Genomic DNA, 21311 nt, shown 5'->3' on the forward strand with positions numbered 1-21311 from the left:
CCTCCTCCGCAGCGAGTGGCCGCTTCCGGCCTACGACTATCCTTGCCGGATAAATTTGATGGGGACTCTAAGTTTTGCCGTGGCTTTCTTTCACAATGTTCCCTGCACTTGGAGGCATCTGCTGGAGGGATCAAAATTTCCAGTTATCATTTACACCGATCACAAGAATCTCTCCTATCTCCAGTCTGCCCAACGGCTGAATCCTCGCCAGGCCAGGTGGTCTTTGTTCTTTGCCCGTTTTAACTTTGAAATTCATTTTCGCCCTGCCAACAAGAACATTAGGGCCGATGCTCTCTCTCGTTCCTCGGATGCCTCGGAAGTAGAGGTCTCTCCGCAACACATCATTCCTCCGGACTGTCTGATCTCCACTTCTCCAGCCTCCATCAGGCAAACTCCTCCAGGGAAGACCTTCGTTTCTCCACGCCAACGTCTCGGGATTCTCAAATGGGGTCACTCCTCCCACCTCGCTGGCCATGCGGGCATCAAAAAGTCCTTGCAACTCATCTCTCGTTTCTATTGGTGGCCGACTCTGGAGACGGATGTTGTTGATTTTGTACGGGCCTGTACTGTCTGTGCCCGGGATAAGACTCCTCGCCAGAAGCCTGCTGGTCTCCTTCATCCTCTGCCTGTCCCCGAACAGCCTTGGTCTCTGATTGGTATGGACTTTATTACAGACTTACCCCCATCCCGTGGCAACACTGTTGTTTGGGTGGTCGTTGAGCGATTTTCCAAGATGGCACATTTTATTCCTCTTCCTGGTCTTCCTTCAGCGCCTCAGTTGGCAAAACAATTTTTTGTACACATTTTTCGTCTTCACGGTTTGCCCACGCAGATCGTCTCGGATAGAGGCGTCCAATTCGTGTCAAAATTCTGGAGGGCTCTCTGTAAACAGCTCAAGATTAAATTAAACTTCTCTTCTGCTTATCATCCTCAATCCAATGGGCAAGTAGAAAGAATTAACCAGGTCCTGGGTGACTATTTACGGCATTTTGTTTCCTCCCGCCAGGATGACTGGGCAGATCTTCTACCATGGGCCGAATTCTCGTACAACTTCAGAGTCTCTGAATCTTCTTCTAAATCCCCATTTTTCGTGGTGTACGGCCGTCACCCTCTTCCCCCCCTCCCTACTCCCTTGCCCTCTGGTTTGCCCGCTGTGGATGAAGTGACTCGTGATCTTTCCACCATATGGAAAGAGACCCAAAATTCTCTTTTACAGGCTTCATCTCGCATGAAAAAGTTTGCCGATAAGAAAAGAAGAGCTCCCCCCATTTTTTCTCCCGGAGACAAGGTATGGCTCTCCGCTAAATATGTCCGCTTCCGTGTCCCCAGCTACAAACTGGGACCACGCTATCTTGGTCCTTTCAAAATCTTGTGCCAAATTAATCCTGTCTCTTACAAACTTCTTCTTCCTCCTTCTCTTCGTATTCCTAATGCCTTTCATGTCTCTCTTCTTAAACCACTCATCATCAACCGTTTCTCTCCCAAACTTGTTTCTCCCACTCCTGTTTCCGGTTCTTCTGACATCTTCTCCGTGAAGGAGATACTGGCCTCCAAGACGGTCAGAGTAAAAAAAATTTTTTTGGTTGATTGGGAGGGCTGTGGTCCTGAAGAGAGATCCTGGGAACCTGAGGACAACATCCTAGACAAAAGTCTGGTCCTCAGGTTCTCAGGCTCCAAGAAGAGGGGGAGACCCAAGGGGGGGGGTACTGTTACGCCGAGCGCTCCGGGTCCCCGCTCCTCCCCGGAGCGCTCGCAACATCCTCGCTACTGCAGCGCCCCGGTCAGATCCACTGACCGGGTGCGCTGCGATACCGCCTCCAGCCGGGATGCGATTCGCGATGCGGGTGGCGCCCGCTCGCGATGCGCACCCCGGCTCCCGTACCTGACTCGCTCTCCGTCGGTCCTGTCCCGGCGCGCGCGGCCCCGCTCCCTAGGGCGCGCACGCGCCGGGTCTCTGCGATTTAAAGGGCCACTGCGCCACTGATTGGCGCAGTTGTTCTAATTAGTGTGTTCACCTGTGCACTCCCTATGTATACCTCACTTCCCCTGCACTCCCTCGCCGGATCTTGTTGCCATTGTGCCAGTGAAAGCGTTTCCTTGTGTGTTCCTAGCCTGTGTTCCAGACCTCCTGCCGTTGCCCCTGACTACGATCCTTGCTGCCTGCCCCGACCTTCTGCTACGTCCGACCTTGCTCTTGTCTACTCCCTTGTACCGCGCCTATCTTCAGCAGTCAGAGAGGTTGAGCCGTTGCTAGTGGATACGACCTGGTTACTACCGCCGCTGCAAGACCATCCCGCTTTGCGGCGGGCTCTGGTGAATACCAGTAGTAACTTAGAACCGGTCCACTAGCACGGTCCACGCCAATCCCTCTCTGGCACAGAGGATCCACCTCCTGCCAGCCGAATCGTGACATCTATGATGCAGGACGGAGAAAATCACAGAGAAATCCTTTTCCAAATAAAATTTTTCATCAAATCAAGATGAAAGCAGCGGCCAGAAAAATTGCAGCAGCAGAAAAAGTGCAGCACCAGAGGCCAGAAAAATTAGGCATGTACACATGGCTGAAATATAAGAACAAGCGCATATCCAAGAGTCCAGAAGACTCTATAATGCAGGATGGAGAAACAGACAAAGAAATTATTTTCTAAATAAAATTTTTCATCAAATAAAGAAACAGAGTTCTTCCCTCCCTGTATTTTACTTTTGAAAATTTAAGTAAAAAAAATAACACGCAACAAGCGTTCCTTTGTGTAATGGTTAGTACTCTTGAAAATTCAAGTTTAAATTATCATAAAGTCCAAAAGACTCTATAATGCAGGATGGTGAAAAACACAAAGAAATCCTTTTCAAAAGTGCGCCATGGCCGTGTAGAAACGCCTGAAATGGCCACACACCTTCCTGGACTGCTTCAGGACATCCTGTAAGCCTGGGTACTTGAGCACAAAGCGTTGTACAATCAGATTACACACATGTGCCATGCACGGCACATGTGTCAACTTGCCCAACCTCAATGCCGCCAACAAATTTGTTCCATTGTCACAAACCACCTTGCCGATCTCCAGTTGGTGCGGAGTCAGCCACTGGTCCACCTGTGCGTTCAGGGCCGACAGGAGCACTGGTGCGGTGTGACTCTCCGTTTTGAGGCAAGTCAACCCCAAGATGGAGTGACACTGCCGTATCCGGGATGTGGAATAGCACCTGGGGAGCTGGGGGGGGTGCCGGTGATGTGGAGCAAGACGCAGCAGTGGAAGGGGACTCGGCCGAGGAGGTTATGGAAGAGGATGGAGTAGGAGGAGTAGAGGAGGTGGCAGCAGGCCTGCCTGCAAGTCATGGCGGTGTCACCAACTCCTCTTCAGAGCCACGCATTCCATGCTTGGCAGCCGTCACCAGGTTTACCCAATGCACAGTGTAGGTGATATACCTGCCCTGACCATGCTTTGCAGACCAGGTATCAGTGGTCAAATGGACCCTTGCCCCTACACTGTGTGCCAGACATGCCATAATTTCCTTTTGCACAATGGAGTAAAGATTGGGGATTGCCTTTTGTGCAAAAAAATTTTTGGCCGGGTACCTTCCACTGCGGTGTCTCAATGGCTACAAATTTTTTAAAGACCTCAGACTCCACCAGCTTGTATGGTAAAAGCTGGCGGGCTAGCAGTTCCGACAAGCCAACTGTCAGACGCCGGGCTAGGGGGTGACTTTGAGACATTGTCTTCTTGCGCTCAAACATCTCCTTGACAGACACCTGACTGTGGGCAGATGAGCAGGAACTCCTCAAGGCGAGAGACGGAGAGTCGGATGATTGAGAGGGGGCAAGGAGGGCAGCAGTGGTTGACCTGGCTGAAGATGCTGGACCAGGAGGAGGATGGCGGCTTTGACTTTGTGTGCTGCTTGTACTGACGTGTTGATCCCATAGGCGTTTGTGATGTGACATCATGTGCCTTCGCAAAGCAGTTGTGCCTAGGTGGGTGTTGGACTTCCCACAACTCAGTTTCTTCTGGCACAGGTTGCAAATGGCCTCGCTGTTGTCAGAGGCAGACACACAAAAAAAATGCCACACTGCTGAGCTCTGCGATGACGGCATTCTGGTGGTGGCAACAGCATGCGTTGATTAGCGTCCTGTCTGGCTGACCCCGGGTGCCGATACATGCTGTCTGACTGTGCCACTAACTCCTTGCGACGACCTCCCCCTGCTTCCAACTCATCTCCTCCTCCTGTCTGTCTCCCCATCTGAACTTTCCCCCCTCTTCTTCTCTTCTAGCGGGCTCCCACGTGGCATCCACGGACACATCGTCATCATCAACACCTTCACTGCTATCTGACACCTCAAGAAAGGAACCAGCAGCGGGTACAACATCATCATCACACCGTACGTCCATGTGTGTAATGCTGCCTGACAGAGACATATCCCTGTTAACTACATCCTCTGGCAATAATGGTTGCGCATCACTCATTACTTCTAACTGATGTGTAAATAACTCCTCTGACGGATCAAGTAAAGCTGCTGCGGTGCTAGTGTTGGTGGTGGCGGCAGGCGGGCAAGTGGTAGCATGAGAGGTGCCCGGAGCTAAGCTAGAGGAGAAGGACGGTGCGTCAAGGTTCCGAGCGGAAGCTGTAGTAGATTGGGTGTCTTGTGATAGCCAGTCAACTAAGTCCTCAGAACTTTGGGGGTTCATGGTACGTGGCCTCTGAACACTGGCCATTCTAGGGCCAAAGAGAATCCCAGCACCACGACGGCCCCTAAGGGGTGGCCTTCCTCTGCCTCTCATTTTTTTTTGTTAAATTTGCACAACTGTCACACCTAATGGGATTTGCACTAGGGTGACACAATTTGCCCTGCAGGCAAAAAAAATGGCAACTTTGATATGAACTGACAGTGACGACTGATTTTATTTAACAGCCAAAAAAGTTTTTTTTTTTTAATTTGCACAACTGTCACACCTAATGTGATTTGCACTAGGGTGACACAATTTGTCCTGCAGGCAAAAAAAAAAAGGCAACTTTGACGTGAACTGACAGTGACGACGGATTTTATTTAACAGCCAAAAAAGTTTTTTTTTTATTTGCACAACTGTCACACCTAATGTGATTTGCACTAGGGTGACACAATTTGCCCTGCAGGCAAAAAAAATGGCAACTGTGACGTGAACTGACAGTGACTACTGATTTTATTTAACAGCCAAAAAAGGTATTTTTTTTTTTTAATTTGCACAACTGTCACACCAAATGTGATTTGCACTAGGGTGACACAATTTGCCCTGCAGGCAAAAAAAATGGCAACTGTGACGTGAACTGACAGTGACGACTGATTTTATTTAACAGCCAAAAAAGTTTTTTTATTTTTATTTGCACAACTGTCACACTTAATGTGATTTGCACTAGTGTGACAATGAGAAAAAAAGCTTGCCAGCGGAGTTCCCCTTTTAACCCCTTAAGGACTCAGCCCATTTGGACGTTAAGGACTCAGACAATTTTATTTTTATGTTTTCGTTTTTTCCTCCTCCCCTTCAAAAAATCATAACTCTTTTATATTTTCATCCACAGACTGGTATGAGGGCTTATTTTTTGCACGACCAGTTGTCCGTTGTAATACCATCACTCACTTTATCATAAAATGTATGGCGCAACCCAAAAAATACTATTTGTGTGGGGAAATTAAAAAGAAAACAGCAATTTTGCAAATTTTGGAAGGTTTTGTTTTCACGCCGTACAATTTATGGTAAAAATGACATGTGTTTTTTATTCTCTGGGTCAATACAATTAAAATGATACCCATGATTATACACTTTTCTATTACTGTTGCGCTTAAAAAAAATCGCAAACTTTTTAACCAAATTAGTACGTTTAACCCCTTCAGGACGGAGCCCATTTTGGCCTTAAGGACCGGAGCGTTTTTTGCACATCTGACCACTGTCACTTTAAACATTAATAACTCTGGAATGCTTTTAGTTATCATTCTGATTCCGAGATTGTTTTTTCGTGACATATTCTACTTTAACATAGTGGTAAATTTTTGTCGATACTTGCATCATTTCTTGGTGAAAAATCCGTAAATTTGATGAAAAATTTGAAAATTTAGCATTTTTCTAACTTTGAAGCTCTCTGCTTGTAAGGAAAATGGATATTACGAATACATTTTTTTTTGGTTCACATATACAATATGTCTACTTTATGTTTGCATCATAAAATTGATGTGTTTTTACTTTTGGAAGGCACCAGAGGGCTTCAACGGTCAGCAGCAATTTTCCGATTTTTCACAAAATTTTCAAACTCAGTATTTTTCAGGGACCAGTTCAGGTTTGAAGTGGATTTGAAGGGTCTTCATATTAGAAATACCCCATAAATGACCCCATTATAAAAACTACACCCCCAAAAGTATTCAAAATGACATTCAGTCAGCGTTTTAACCCTTTAGGTGTTTCACAGGAATAGAAGCAAAGTGAAGGAGAAAATTCACAATCTTCATTTTTTACACTCACATGTTCTTGCAGACCCAATTTTTGAATTTTTACAAGGGGTAAAAGGACAAAATTTTTACTTGTATTTGTAGCCCAATTTCTCTCGAGTAAGCACATACCTCATATGTCTATGTAAAGTGTTCGGCGGGCGCAGTAGAGGGCTCAGAAGGGAAGGAGCGACAAGGGGATTTTGGAGAGTACGTTTTTCTGAAATGGTTTTTGGGGGGCATGTTACCTTTAGGAAGCCCTTATGGTGCCAGAACAGCAAAAAAAACCCACATGGCATACCATTTTGGAAACTAGACCCCTCGGGGAATGTAACATGGGATAAAGTGAACCTTAATACCCCACAGGTGTTTCACGACTTTTGCAAATGTAAAAAAAAAAAATAATTTTTTACCTAAAATGCTTGTTTTCCCAAAAATTTTTTATTTTTAAAAAGGGTAATAGCAGAAAATACCCCTAAAAATTTGAAGCCCAATTTCTCCCGATTCAGAAAACACCCCATATGGGGGTGAAAAGTGCTCTGCTGGCGCACTACAGGTCTCGGAAGAGAAGGAGTCACATTTGGCTTTTTGAACGCAAATTTTTCTCTGGGGGCATGCCGCATTTAGGAAGCCCCTATGGTGCCAGGACAGCAAAAAACCCCCCACATGGCATACCATTTTGGAAACTAGACCCCTCGGGGAACGTAACAAGGGGTTAAGTGAACCTTTATACCCCACAGGTGTTTCACGACTTTTGCATATGTAAAAAAAAAAAATTTTTTTTACCTAAAATGCTTGTTTTCCCAAAAATTTTACATTTTTAAAAAGGGTAAAAGCAGAAAATACCCCCCAAAATTTGTAACACAATTTCTCCCGAGTACGGCGATACCCCATATGTGGCCCTAAGCTGTTGCCTTGAAATACGACAGGGCTCCAAAGTGAGAGCGCCATGCGCATTTGAGGCCTAAATTAGGGATTGCATAGGGGTGGACATAGGGGTATTCTACGCCAGTGATTCCCAAACAGGGTGCCTCCAGCTGTTGCAAAACTCCCAGCATGCCTGGACAGTCAACGGCTGTCCGACAATACTGGGAGTTGTTTTGCAACAGCTGGAGGCTCCGTTCTGGAAACAGTGGCGTACCAGACGTTTTTCATTTTTATTGGGGAGGGGAGGGGGGCTGTGTAGGGGTATGTGTATATGTAGTGTTTTTTACTTTTTATTTTATTTTTTGTGTTAGTGTAGTGTAGTGTTTTTAGGGTACAGTCACACGGGCGGGGGGTTCACAGTAGTTTCTCGCTGGCAATTTGAGCTGCAGCAGAAAGTTTGCGGCAGCTCAAATTTGCAGCCAGATACTTACTGTAATCCTCCACCCATGTGAGTGTACCCTGTACGTTCACATTGGGGGGGACATCCAGCTGTTGCATAACTACAACTCCCAGCATGCCCGTTGGCTGTCGGTGACTGCTGATAGTTGCAGTTTTGCAACAGCTGTAGGCACACTGGTTATGTATCACTGAGTTTGTGACCTAACTCAGTGTTTCACAACCAGTGTGCCTCCAGCTGTTGCAAAACTACAACTCCCAGCATGTACGGTGCATGGTGTACGGTGACTGCTGAGAGTTGTAGTTTGCAACAGCTGGAGGCACACCGGTCGTGAAACACTGAGTTAGGTAAAAAAAACCTCTAAGTTTCACAACCAGTGTGCCTTCAGCTGTTGCAAAACTACAACTCTCAGCAGTCACCGACAGCCAACGGGCATGCTGGAAGTTGTAGTTATGCAACCAGCAGATGCACCACTACAACTCCCAGCATGCACTTTAGCTGTTTGTGCAAGCTGGGAGTTGTAGTTATACAACAGCTGAAGGTACACTTTTCCATAGAAAGAATGTGCCTCCAGCTGTTGCAAAACCATAAGTCCCAGCATGCCCATAAGGGAATGCTGGGAGTTGTGGTGGTCTGCCTCCTGCTGTTGCATAACTACAGCTCCCAGCATGCCCTTTTTGCATGCTGGGATCTGTTGCTAAGCAACAGCAGGAGGCTGTCACTCACCTCCAACGATCCTCGCCGCACAGGTCAGTCCCTCGTCGTCTCCGCCGCCGCAGCTGCTCCTGGGGCCCCGATCCCAACAGGGGCGCCGGGGATCGGGGTCCCCAGCACCCGGGGTGCACGTCCCGCACCCGCTCACGTCCTCCGGAAGAGGGGCGGAGCGGGTGCGGGAGTGACACCCGCAGCAGGCGCCCTGATTGGTCGGCCGGTAATCCGGCCGACGAATCAGGGCGATCGTGAGGTGGCACCAGTGCCACCTCACCCCTGCAGGCTCTGGCTGTTCGGGGCCGTCAGAGACGGCCCCGAACAGCCAGTAATTCCGGGTCACCGGGTCACTGGAGACCCGATTGACCCGGAATCGCCGCAGATCGCTGGACTGAATTGTCCAGCGATCTGCGGCGATCGCCGACATGGGGGGACATAATGACCCCCCTGGGCGATATGCCGGGATGCCTGCTGAACGATTTCAGCAGGCATCCGGCTCCGGTCCCCAACCGGCTAGCGGTGGGGGCCGGAATTCCCACGGGCGTATGGATACGCCCTCGGTCCTTAAGGACTCGGCATGCAGGGCGTATCCATACGCCCTATGTCCTGAAGAGGTTAAAATCCCCCTATTTTGAAGACCTATAACTTTTTCATTTTTCCATATAAGCAATGGTATGAAGACTCATTTTTTGCGCCGTGATCTGTACTTTTTATTAATACCATATTTGCTGATACAAAACTTTTATTAAATTTTTTACTAATTTTTTTTGGAATAAAATGTTATAAAAAAGCAGCTATTTTGGACTTTTTTTTTTTACGTTCACGCCGTTCACCGTACGGGATGATTTACATTTTATTTTAATAGTTCGGATATTTACGCACGCGGTAATACCAAATATGTAAATAAAAACATTTTTTACACTTTTTGGGGGTAAAATAGGGAAAATGGGACAATTTACATTTTTTTTATTTACGTTATTTTTGTACTTTTATTTTTACACTTTAATAGTCCCCATAGGGGACTATTTAAAGCAATCACTCGATTGCTAATCCTGTTCAGTTCTATGTATAGGACATAGCACTGATCAGGGTTATCAGTGATCTTCTGCTCTGGTCTGCGGGAAGGCAGATCAGAGCAGAATACTCCCGGAAGGCAGCGGAGCCAGGTGAGGGGACCTCCGTCTCCCGTGCAGGATGATCGGATCGCCGCGGCAGCACTGCGGGCGATCCGATCATCCTGTGAAGTGACTGCGATGCTGCAGATGCCGTGATCGGTATTGATCACGGTATCTGAGGGGTTAATGGCGGACATCCGCGGGATCGCGGGTGTCCGCCATTACCGGCGGGTCCCTGGCTGGGACCTGCCGCGCATGATGCCGGCATCGCTCCGATGCCCGCGGTTATGCTCAGGACGTAAATGTACGTCTTGGTGCGTTAAGTACCACGTCACCAGGACTTACATTTACGTCCTGTGTCGTTAAGGGGTTAAGCAGTGGTCCCCAACCAGGGTGCCTCTAGCTGTTGCAAAACACACGGACTGATATATTTCAGCCCTTTGAATGCTGTAGTAGTTAGTTGCTTTAAAGAAAAAAAGCTTGCCAGCGGAGTTCCCCTCTTATGCTGTGGTCCCCAACCAGGGTGCCTCCAGCTGTTGCAAAACACACGGACTGATATATTTCAGCCCTTTGAATACTGTAGTAGTTAGTTGCTTGAAGGAACTTAAGTTTTATACTGGGGTACCCCTTTTAACCAGCGGTTCCCTCCCAACCAGGGTGCCTCCAGCTGTTGCAACTTGCAAGACACACGGACTGATATCTTTCAGCCCTTTGAATACTGTAGTAGTTAGTTGCTTGAAGGAACTTAAGTTTGATTCTGGAGTACCCCTTTTAACCTGCGGTTCCCTCCCAACCAGGACTGATATATTTCAGCCCTAAAAAGGGCTTTTTTGGGTGCTGTCCTTAAAGCAGATGTTACACTAGTGCTTTAGGAGTAAACTGGACCCTGAATACACCACCTAGCAGCAACCTAGCTATCGCTTTCCCTATACAGCAGGAGCAGCTTCTCTGACCCTCCACTTCCTAAGCCTGCAGCATGCTGAATGAGGCTAAAATGGCGTCCGTGCAAGAGGTAGGAGGGTCTGGAAGGGAGGGACTGCTGCTGATTGGCTGTAATTTGTCTGCTGACTCTGACTCACAGGGTCAAAGTTTACTGCAATGTTAAAGTATAGGGGGCGGATCGAACTTCACATATGTTCGCCCGGCGATGCGAACGCAAACATGCTAAATTTGCCGGGAACTGTTCGCCGACGAACAATTCGCGACATCTCTATGTGCCGCCAGCGGTTTCCCCTCCTGTGTCCTGCTCATAACAGCATTCCGCCACTGCGAGCAGCCATACAGGGAACTGAGTCGCCGTGCGCACACGCAATGTACTCACAGACATCACAGAACTGCAGCGATGTCTGTGTACACTGCGCATGCACACAATGACTCGCACGTCTGTGTCTGTTCGTAGTGGCGGATTGCTGCTATGAGCAGGACACAGGAGGGAAAACAGCTGGAAACACACTATAGGGTCAAGTCATCGGCGGATCCATTACCTGTGATGCTACCCGTAAAGAGAATCTCACCCAGCTGTCTCATGAATATTCATTCCCTGGCCCGCCTCCTTCCAAGACTTCAGAGCCTGGAAGTGTAGTGAGTAGCAGAGCGCTAAAACCCTCCTCCCAGGCTTTGACATCATGGAAGGGGGCAGGCCGGGGAATGAATATTCATGAGACAGGGGAGCTGGGTGAACTGGCTTCCCGTCTCCATTGCACCCTGGAGCGCAATAAGAATAACGTAATGAAAGTACAGAACTCTGCACTTGCGCCACCAAAAACAGTGAGTGACACTTCATCTTAAAGTTCTTCACGCGTACTATAACCCAGTGGTCGGAACGTAGTCACCTAGTGATGCAGTTTGGCATGTATGTGCTGTTTTAAGCAAAAAGGACTATGCAGCAGACTGCACTTTTGAGTCAGAATAAAATAGTGCATAGGTCTTGAACAGTCACTAGGCGACTCTGTTTGAGCCATTAAAATTATATGGATACCTTTGATGGTTTTATAATGAACCTAGCCTTCATGTGGGATCCCATAGAAATCAACAGGAGCTTCATAACACAACTCTGCTGCGTGGACTGCAATTCGGAGAGAACCATGGTACAATGCTGCACAGAGATAACGCTTCTGCCCATGTGCACACCTGGTTAATAAATATGGCTCATGCTGCACTGAGGTAAATGATGAATATGGTGCATGGCTGCACTGAGGTAAATGATGAATATGGCGCATGCTGCACTGAGGTAAATTATAAATATGCTGCATGCTGCACTGAGGTAAATGATTAATATGGCACATGCTGCACTGAGGTAAATTATGAATATGGTGCATGCTGCACTGATGTAAATTATGAATATGGCGCATGCTGCAGTGAGATAAATTATGAATATGCCACATGCTGCACTGAGGTAAATGATAAATATGGGCATGCTGCACTAATGTGAATGACAATGTTGCATGCTGCACTGAGGTAAATGAAGAATATGATGCATGCTGCACTGAGGTAAATGATGAATATGGCACATTCTGCACTGAGGTAAATGATGAATATGGAGCATGCTGCACTGAGGTAAATTATGAATATGGTGCATGGCTGCACTGAGATAAATGATGAATATGGTGCATCCTGCACTGAGGTAAATGATGAATACGGCGCATGCTGCAGTGAGGTAAATTATGAATATGCCACATGCTGCACTGAGGTAAATGATAAATATGGGCATGCTGCACTAATGTGAATGATGACAATGTCGCATGCTGCACTGAGGTAAATGAAGAATATGATGCATGCTGCACTGAGGTAAATGATGAATATGGCGCATTCTGCACTGAGGTATATGATGAATATGGAGCATGCTGCACTGAGGTAAATGATGAATATGGTGCATGGCTGCACTGAGATAAATGATGAATATGGTGCATCCTGCACTGAGGTAAATGATGAATACGGCGCATGCTGCAGTGAGGTAAATTATGAATATGCCACATGCTGCACTGAGGTAAATGATAAATATGGGCATGCTGCACTAATGTGAATGATGACAATGTCGCATGCTGCACTGACGTAAATGAAGAATATGCATGCTGCACTGAGGTAAATGATGAATATGGTGCATGCTGCACTGAGGTAAATGATGAATATGGAGCATGCTGCACTGAGGTGAATGAAGAATATGATGCATGCTGCAATGAGGTAAATGAAGAATATGATGCATGCTGCACAGAGGTAAATGATGAATATGGCGCATGCTGCACTGAGGTAAATGATGAATATGGCGCATGCTGCACTGAGGTAAATGATGAATATGGTGCATCCTGCACCGAGGTAAATGATGAATATGGTGCATCCTGCACCGAGGTAAATGATGAATATGGTGCATGCTGCACTGAGGTAAATGATGAATATGGTGCATACTGCACTGAGGTAAATGATTAATATGGTGCATGCTGCACTGAGGTAAATGATGAATATGGTGCATGCTGCACTGAGGTAAATGATGAATATGGTGCATGGCTTCACTGAGGTAAATGATGAATATGGTGCATGCTGCAATGAGGTAAATGAAGAATATGATGCATGCTACACTGAGGTAAATAATGAATATGGTGCATCCTGCACTGAGGTAAATGATGAATATGGTGCATGCTGCACTGAGGTAAATGATGAATATGGTGCATGCTGCACTGAGGTAAATGATAATATGGTGCATGCTGCACTGAGGTAAATGATTAATATGGTGCATGCTGCACTGTGGTAAATGATGAATATGGTGCATCCTGCACTGAGGTAAATGATGAATATGGTGCATGCTGCACTGAGGTAAATGATGAATATGATGCATGCTGTACTGAGGTAAATGATGAATATGGTGCATGCTGCACTGAGGTAAATGAGAACATGGTGCATGCTGCTCTGAGGTAAATGATGAATATGGTGCATGCTGCACTGAGGTAAATGATGAATATGGTGCATCCTGCACTGAGGTAAATGATGAATATGGTGCATCCTGCACTGAGGTAAATGATGAATATGGTGCATGCTGCACTGTGGTAAATGATGAATATGGTGCACGCTGCACTGAGGTAAATTATGAATATGGTGCATGCTGCATTGAGGTAAATGAGAATATGGTGCATGCTGCACTGAGGTAAATGATGAATATGGTGCATGCTGCATTGAGGTAAATGAGAATATGGTGCATGCTGCACTGAGGTAAATGATGAATATGGTGCATGCTGCACAGAGGTAAAGTCTGGAACAATTTTCATACCATGCACCAGCAATAATATCTCCACAATTATGTTATTTTCAGCTTAATTATATGACTACACATTGCCCTGTCACAAAACATTGGCAGGTATTATCACAATGGAGCTGGGGTCTCACACCCTGATCTCAACCATTATCAGCCACCTTAAAATAAAGGAATGACCCAGCATGAAGCTCATTGACACCTGTGCTGAGTAGTGACCGCCATTTATTATCCCCATCACCCACACGATATTGGAGGGGAGGGGATGTCCTGTCACACGTCCTCACATGATTTCCCGCCCATTTCTCTCAGAGAGATCACTTCACTCCACAGATCACTTCCACTGAGGAGCCAGGAGACGCTATCGCCTCATCATCCTCTCCCCGGTCACCATGTTCTATGCAGTGCGGAGAGGCCGCCAGCCCGGTGTCTATAACAGCTGGTGAGCAGCGGGGGCGGACATCTTATCTCCTCACATCTTATCTCCTCACATCTTATCTCCTCAGATCTTCTCTTCTATCCTCACATCTTTTCTCCTCACATCTTATGTTCTTACTTTTTACCTTCTTACATGTGACGCAGTTACCTCACATTTGTTACTATAATACGTATTGGGAGAATCATTACATGTATAGATATCAGGGCAGTGCTCGGAGACCTAGACTAGCCCAGTATAGAGCAGCGGGAGGAACGCCCATGCTCAGCAAATGGCCGCCATTTTAGGAAAGTGGTGCGCAAGATGGCGGCAGCTGTAAGAGTACGGGGTATGTGAGGGGCCATTGCAATGAATAACTCTTGAAAATAAAATATAAGGCTTAGTACGTTGTGTATAGTGTGGAAATCATTGGTTTGTTAGGGAGAGTTGTCCAGTGAGATGGAAAGAACATCACCAACATGGCTGACTGTTCCTGGGCAGGTCTAGACATTGTATAGAGAAGGGGTTAACACTGGTGACATTATACAGCATTCCCACACCAAAATCTGTTGCAGAAAGGGTTTATTTTTAGACTACTGTTCACACACTGCTTTCTGTATCTGATTTTAACCCCTTCCCAACCCCTCTATATTTAGATTTTTATCTTACATTTTCGAATTTAGATTTTTATTTTACATTTCTTCCTCTTCACCTTCTAAGATCATTAACATTTTTATAATACAAAGTCGTATGAGGGCTTATTTACCTTTAATTATACCCTAAAATGTACTATGAAGCCAGAAAAAAATATTTGTTGTGAAATTGAAGAAAAAAAACTGATTTTTTCTGAGTTCACATAAAGTAAAACTGACTCATTTTCCTTTTGTAATTTTTCCACCTACGGAGCTTTGGCTCATTTTTTGCACTGTGATCAGTATTTTTTATTGATACTAATCTTGCATATATATATATATCATATCGTTTAAAACATTTTGTGACCAAAAATCGGCAATTTTGGACTATGTTTTTTTCTTTGGGTTTAGGCCGCTGAAAGTGCAGGATCAGGAATGTGATAATTTAATAATTGGAACAATTACGCATTTGACGATACCAAACCGTTTTTTTCAAACTATGTATTTATTTATATATTTTTATTTGGAAAAGAGGGGCAATTTGATTTTTTTTTTACTGGGGTTTTAAATATTTTTAAAACTCTTTATTTTACTTATTGTAACCCCGGCGCAACCCCGTGTTTGCACTTTCATTTTTTCCTCATTACCTTTTAAAAATCATAACCCTTTCAATTTTGCACCTAAAAATCTGTATGATGGTTTATTTTTTGCGCCACCAATTCTACTTTGTAATGACATCAGTCATTTTACTCAAAAATCTACGGCAAAACAGAAAAAAAAATCATTGTGCGACAAAATTGAAGAAAAACGCCAATTTGTAATTTCAGAGGCTTCGGTTTCTACTAAGTAAATTTTTCGGTAAAAATGACACCTTATCTTTATTCTGTAGGTCCATATGATTAAAATGATACCCTACTTATATAGGTTTGATTTTGTCGTACTTCTGGAAAAAATCATAACTACATGCACGAAAATGAATACGTTTAAAATTATCAACTTATTTTTCCGCGTATGGGGCGGTATGAGGGATAATTTTTTGCGCTGTGATCTGTAGTTTTTAGCCATATCATTTCTGTATTGATCAGACTTTTTAATTGCTTTTTATTCATTTTTTCATGATATAAAAAGTGACAAAAAATTCGCTATTTTGAACTTTGGAATTTTTTTGCGCATACGCCATTGATCTTGCGGTTTAATTAATTATATATTTTTATAATTCGAACATTTCTGCACGCAGCGATACCACATATGTTTATTTTTATTTACACAGTTTTTTTTAAATGGGAAAAGGGGAGTGATTCAAACTTTTATTAGGGTTAAATTATCTTTATTCACTTTCTTTTTTTACTTTTTTTTTTTGCAATGTTATAGCTCCCATAGGGTACTATAACACTGCACACGCTGATCTTTTACATTGATCAATGGTTTCTCATAGGAAACCATTGATCAATGATTCTGCCGCTTGACTGCTCATGCCTGGATCTCAAGCACTGAACAGTCATTTGGCGATCGGACACCAGGAGGCAAGGTAGGAGACCCTCCTCTTGTCCTACAGCTGTTCGGGACACCACGATTACTCCATGGCGATCTCGAACAGCCCCGTGAGCTAACCGGCAGCGTTTTAGTTTCACTTTAGTGCATATCAGAGAAAAGTGCGCTGCAAATAGTGCACACCCAGAAGATATAAAGATTATATAAGTATAAACTTTTATTATGAAAACCACATATAGAAAAGGGAGACAAATAACATCTAAAAACAATTAAAAAGGCTCAAATTTCGAGCCTGGCACTACCAGTAGGGGAGGGGCCATGAACACCCTAACCCTGCCCTGTATACAATACTGCTAATGTTCCAAGATATTATGAAATAAAGAACATGCAGTAGTAATCATAATCAATGGAAAAAAGTGCTATTCAGATTATACAGTGATAATACAAATCATAAATGGAAAAGCAAACCACAGACAGAGGAGCAGATACCTTGGATGACAACAGGGCAGGGAGACCGGAAGCCACTTTTCACTTTAGACGTGGCGATCAACCTTGAACGCCGTGTCTAAAGGTTTAATAGCACGCTATTAGCCCCGAGCCCGACCCGTTATAGAACGGGAGCGGACTCAGGGCGTACAGGTACGCCGTCAGTCCTTAAGGAGTTAAATGTAAGTCCTGGTCCCAGCGCATCGGAACATACATTTACGCCCATTGTCTATAAGGAGTTATCAAGACGAACCACTTGGGGACACGCTCTGAGCCAGAAAGCTTCTAAGCTAAAATGCTGTAAACGTGACGGACTCAGCCAACCATTAATATTCTTATATACTCTTATATTCCTATAAATTTATATTATCACTTAAAGGGGTATTCCAGCCAAATACATCTTATCCCCTACATCTTATCCCCGATCTCCATAAAGCACCCGCATTCTATGCGGGGCTGCTTCTCCAGTCTCAGAAGCTTCTGTGTTTCCGTGACTGGAGACGTGACGAGACATGAATGGAGGGGGCGTGGCATGATGTTACACCTCCAGTCCCGGAAACACAGAAGTTCCCGTAACTGAAGAAGCAGCCCCGCATAGAATGCAGGTGCTGCATGGAGATAGCGGGGGTCCCAGCAGTGCCCCCCCCGCGCGATTAGACATCTAATACCCTGTCCTTTGGATAGGGGATGAGATGTATTTAGCCGGAATATCCCTTTAAATTTGTGTTTGGTGCTGCAGGGATGAATGCAAAGATCAGGTGAACCGCTATCCATATGCGAGATACAAAAAGTTCCCAACTTATGAGCAAGCCCTACACTTCTTACGTGGATCTGACAACTCCTCCAAGTCATCTTATAAACAAGGTATGGGATTGCTGATCAATAGCAAATACTGTACAAATATGCAATCAAAAAATGTAAGAAAAAGTAAGCTACTGAGCACTCACCTCTAAAAACTGAATTCCTGGCAGATGAACACGAAAAAAACGCAGCGGCATAGCCGGACATGCACGAGCCGTTAGAGCTGTTTCACGGTATTGCCCGCTTTCTCTGCCCTCCAGAGGTAAGAGAAAGCGGGGAATTCCGCAAAACGGCTCTGTCGCCTCGTGCACGCCCAGATATGCCACAGCGTTGTTTTTTTTTCTTTTCGTTTTCATCTGCCTTTTAATATGTTGGAATAAAGTTTGAAGTTTTTAGAGGTGAGTGCTCGGTAGCTTACTTTTTCTTAAATTTTTTTATTTTTGTCTAATGCTACATTTCTTAGCTCCTTGCACCCCTGATTTTATGCTTTGGCTCCCCCCATTGATTTATTCATTGCTGTGTGCATACGTTTAGCATCCAGTGGTGCTACCCGCATCTTTCCTCTATTGTGCCTTTACTGTACAAACATGCTTACCTACCCTAGAATACTTGTAATGTCTGTAATATTTGACAAATGTGGAAGTAGATGACTTTACATATCTGATCCAATGGAAAATGCTCCAACCTATCCTAGAAGTTGACAATGGAACAATCCTTTAAATGCAAATGTTGTGGGGCATACAGTGAGTAACATTTTTTAGCATTCTCCACTGTGATTTTTGTTAAAGAAGGCACCTTAGGGTATGTTCACACTGCAGAATCTCCGCTCGCAGAATTACGTGAGCGGAGATTCCATCTGGCGGCTGCTGTTGAAAATAATTTGGCGGTAGGATTGCGCGGCACTGTGCCGTCACCATTGACAGCTATGCAGTACTCACAGACTTCCAAGCAAAGAATGAACAATTTCATGATGTCAGTCATTTCACTCTCTCTAGATGTCATATTTGACATTGTCTGTTCAACAATTTGATCGACAATAAAAATCCTAAATTCTGATACAGAACCATATTGCTTTCTGTACATGAAGATTTTAAAATAAAAATAAAATACAAATGAAATTGGGCTGGAGAGCTCTGTGAGATTGGAGCAGCAGTCACACGTGCACATCAATTTTCCACTTGTTCTTTATGACGGACATAGCAGAGTACAGCATGCCCCATCCTGACCGGAAATTTGGGCCCCTGTTCCTTAGATTGCAGGGAGAACCACAGGTTGGACACCCTGCGATCTGACAATTGTCCCCCATTATATAGGATATAATGGTGGGACACCTTTAAGAATTTTTTTATATATTTTTTGTCCTCTGAATGATGGTATAATGCTGGTGCTTTATCTTTGCTATTCTTTATGTTGTGTAACTCCCACTTAGGCCCTGCACTTGGCATACTATTGTTGCAAGACATATTTGAAGGCTCCCGATGGATGCTTGTTTGTGTTCTCTTTACTGTAAAATCTCAAACATATTTTTAATTTAGCAATGACTGAATGGATTCCGAGGGGGAAGGAAAATGGCTGCACTACCTTGTATGGAGAAGAAGTTGTCAATAAGGAAGAATTTGAAAAGCTTGATAACCTGTGTAAAGAGCTTGATGTCAAATGGGTAAGGCTGCATGCACACCACGTTTTTGCTATACAGTTCCCATATACGGTTTCAAGTTAAAAACCGTACAGAACCGTATAGAAACCCGTTTGTATTGACTTAACATTGTAAACCGTATGTCAAACGCATCATCTGGTTTAGTCCGTTTTGCGTCTTATACGGTTTTGTCCGTTTTTTTACCCGTACCCAAAACCGTAGACTACCAAGTTTTTTGGTCCGGATGAAAAACCGTATTAAACCGTTTACGTTTTTTTTTTTTAACTTGGGAGTCAATGAGAACCGTACAGAACTGTATGTGTGGACGGTTCCATACGGTTTGTACCATATGGTTTTTGACTTTGCACAGTTTTTAAAAACTTATACGTTTTTTTTCTTAAAAAACGGATGCAACCGGACATCATTTTTCAAACCATATGCGGTTTTTAACTGTATATGGGTTGAAATTTGTACACACGTTTTGATACAGTTTAGTCAGGTTTTAAGGAATCCGTTTTTCATCAAAAACCTGATATGAGAACTGTATTGCAAAAACGTGGTGTGGATGCACCCTAAGTCTCACAAGTTTCTTACTGAACACACATTTTTTGCAACCATTATTAGATACCAAATATTTACCTACAAGAGAGAAATTCACACTTATGTAGATTAAAAGTTGTACCGATTCATTTGGTTATTAGCTGGGTCCTTGAGCTGATTGATGTTGACAAGCCTGATGTACTTGAATAAGATCACTGTAGAGCCCTTTCATTGTATCCAACAGTGAGAATTACCAGATTGATAAATTATATGGAGGGTCATGTTAATCACTGAATTGTTACACTGAGATCAGTAATATAATTTTGATGACCATTTTCCCTGGTGTGATCAGATCTAAAGCTAGCTTACTCCTATCCTTCAACTTTTATTTATTTTTTTATAAGTAAGGACAAGAAAGAGTCTATTCTGGAATTGCAGATGTTGTTGCAGTGAGATATAAGGTTGTCCTGTTAGATTATAGTGGAGCCTTAGTAAAGGAGTTCTCCTATTAAAAGCACTACACAGCAGTGACTGGAGCTCTGTATACCGGCAGTGGAGAAGCAAGGAAGGCAAGTTTGTTTGTTTGTTTTTTTTCACCTCCTTGGCCATACTTATATTAAAAAACACTCTACACAAATAACCTCTTTAATAAATGGTAGACAAAAAATATTTTTCATTGTAGATTTTATTATTTTGTATGAACCTTCCATGTTAGCAGGTCTTAATCTGTATTGCTATATCCTATTTTCTTTCATATTACTGGCTAGATGAGTTCCCATTATGCTCTGACTACAAAGCTTTTATTCTTCTTCTTTGATGTTGCAGTTTATTTTCATATTGCATACATACAGATATTTATCATTTACAACAAACTCACATGCATGGGAAAATCTGATTTCTCTATCGGCTCCATTGGGGGACACAGACAGTGGGTGTATCTTGCTGTCTCTAGGAGGTGTGACACTATGGTGATAAAAAAAATGTCAGCTCCTCCAAGCAGGATACACCCGCCTTCAGGCTCTGAGCTAGTCAGTTTAAGCTTAGTGTCTGAAGGAGGTGGATGTGGTCTGGATTGCTCCGGACCAGGTCTTCTGATTTTTTGTTTTCCTAGTTAGGGACGTGTTAGTTTTTTATTCCTTTTCTTTTCTGTTTTCAGGTGGGGACTCATGGACTGCGATCCCCGTTTCCCCATTGCGAGTAAGGGGGCACAGACATTGCGTATATGCGCTGTTAACCCCCCCTCGCCAACAGTCAGCGCTTGGGTGGTACCTCATGGGTCCGGGTCCCCCTATTTCCCTGCTCGCCTCGCTCGCGCATAGCAGCCAGGCGTGATGCAGGTAACTAAAGCTGACTGAAGACTTCACTGAAGACTCCATTAGGTAAGTTCTTCTGACTGAGGTAAGTACTTCCCCCCTTTTTTCTCCATAGGTACGGACTCGCAGCCTCTGGAGACCCCCTGTTTTGGCCCACCTTCAGGT

The 21311-nt window shown here is 44.4% G+C and overlaps 2 protein-coding genes across 7 annotated transcripts in view; one reads left to right on the forward strand and one right to left on the reverse strand.

Moving 5' to 3' along the window:
• Positions 1-14350, reverse strand: part of LOC130361297 (ribonuclease H1-like) — a 280103-nt gene extending 265753 nt beyond the window's left edge. For 2 of the 3 annotated variants that reach the window (XM_056564105.1, XM_056564098.1), the window contains exon 1: positions 14035-14130. In XM_056564105.1, the coding sequence (XP_056420080.1) occupies positions 14035-14057 (23 nt within the window). In that variant the 5' untranslated portion in view covers positions 14058-14130. Of the gene's footprint in view, positions 1-14034; positions 14131-14293 lie in introns of those variants that run through there. The other variant, XM_056564101.1, reaches the window with a different exon arrangement.
• Positions 14136-21311, forward strand: part of LOC130361300 (ribonuclease H1-like) — a 55235-nt gene continuing 48059 nt past the window's right edge. Inside the window, exons 1-3 of one of the 4 annotated variants that reach the window (XM_056564110.1) lie at positions 14136-14274; positions 17596-17720; positions 19193-19317. In XM_056564110.1, coding sequence (XP_056420085.1) covers positions 14225-14274; positions 17596-17720; positions 19193-19317 — 300 coding nt within the window. In that variant the 5' untranslated portion in view covers positions 14136-14224. Of the gene's footprint in view, positions 14275-14505; positions 14597-16313; positions 16408-17595; positions 17721-19192; positions 19318-21311 lie in introns of those variants that run through there. The other 3 variants (XM_056564108.1, XM_056564111.1, XM_056564112.1) reach the window with 3 other exon arrangements.

This window comes from Hyla sarda, chromosome 3, assembly GCF_029499605.1.
Source record: "Hyla sarda isolate aHylSar1 chromosome 3, aHylSar1.hap1, whole genome shotgun sequence".
Lineage (NCBI taxonomy): Eukaryota > Metazoa > Chordata > Amphibia > Anura > Hylidae > Hyla > Hyla sarda.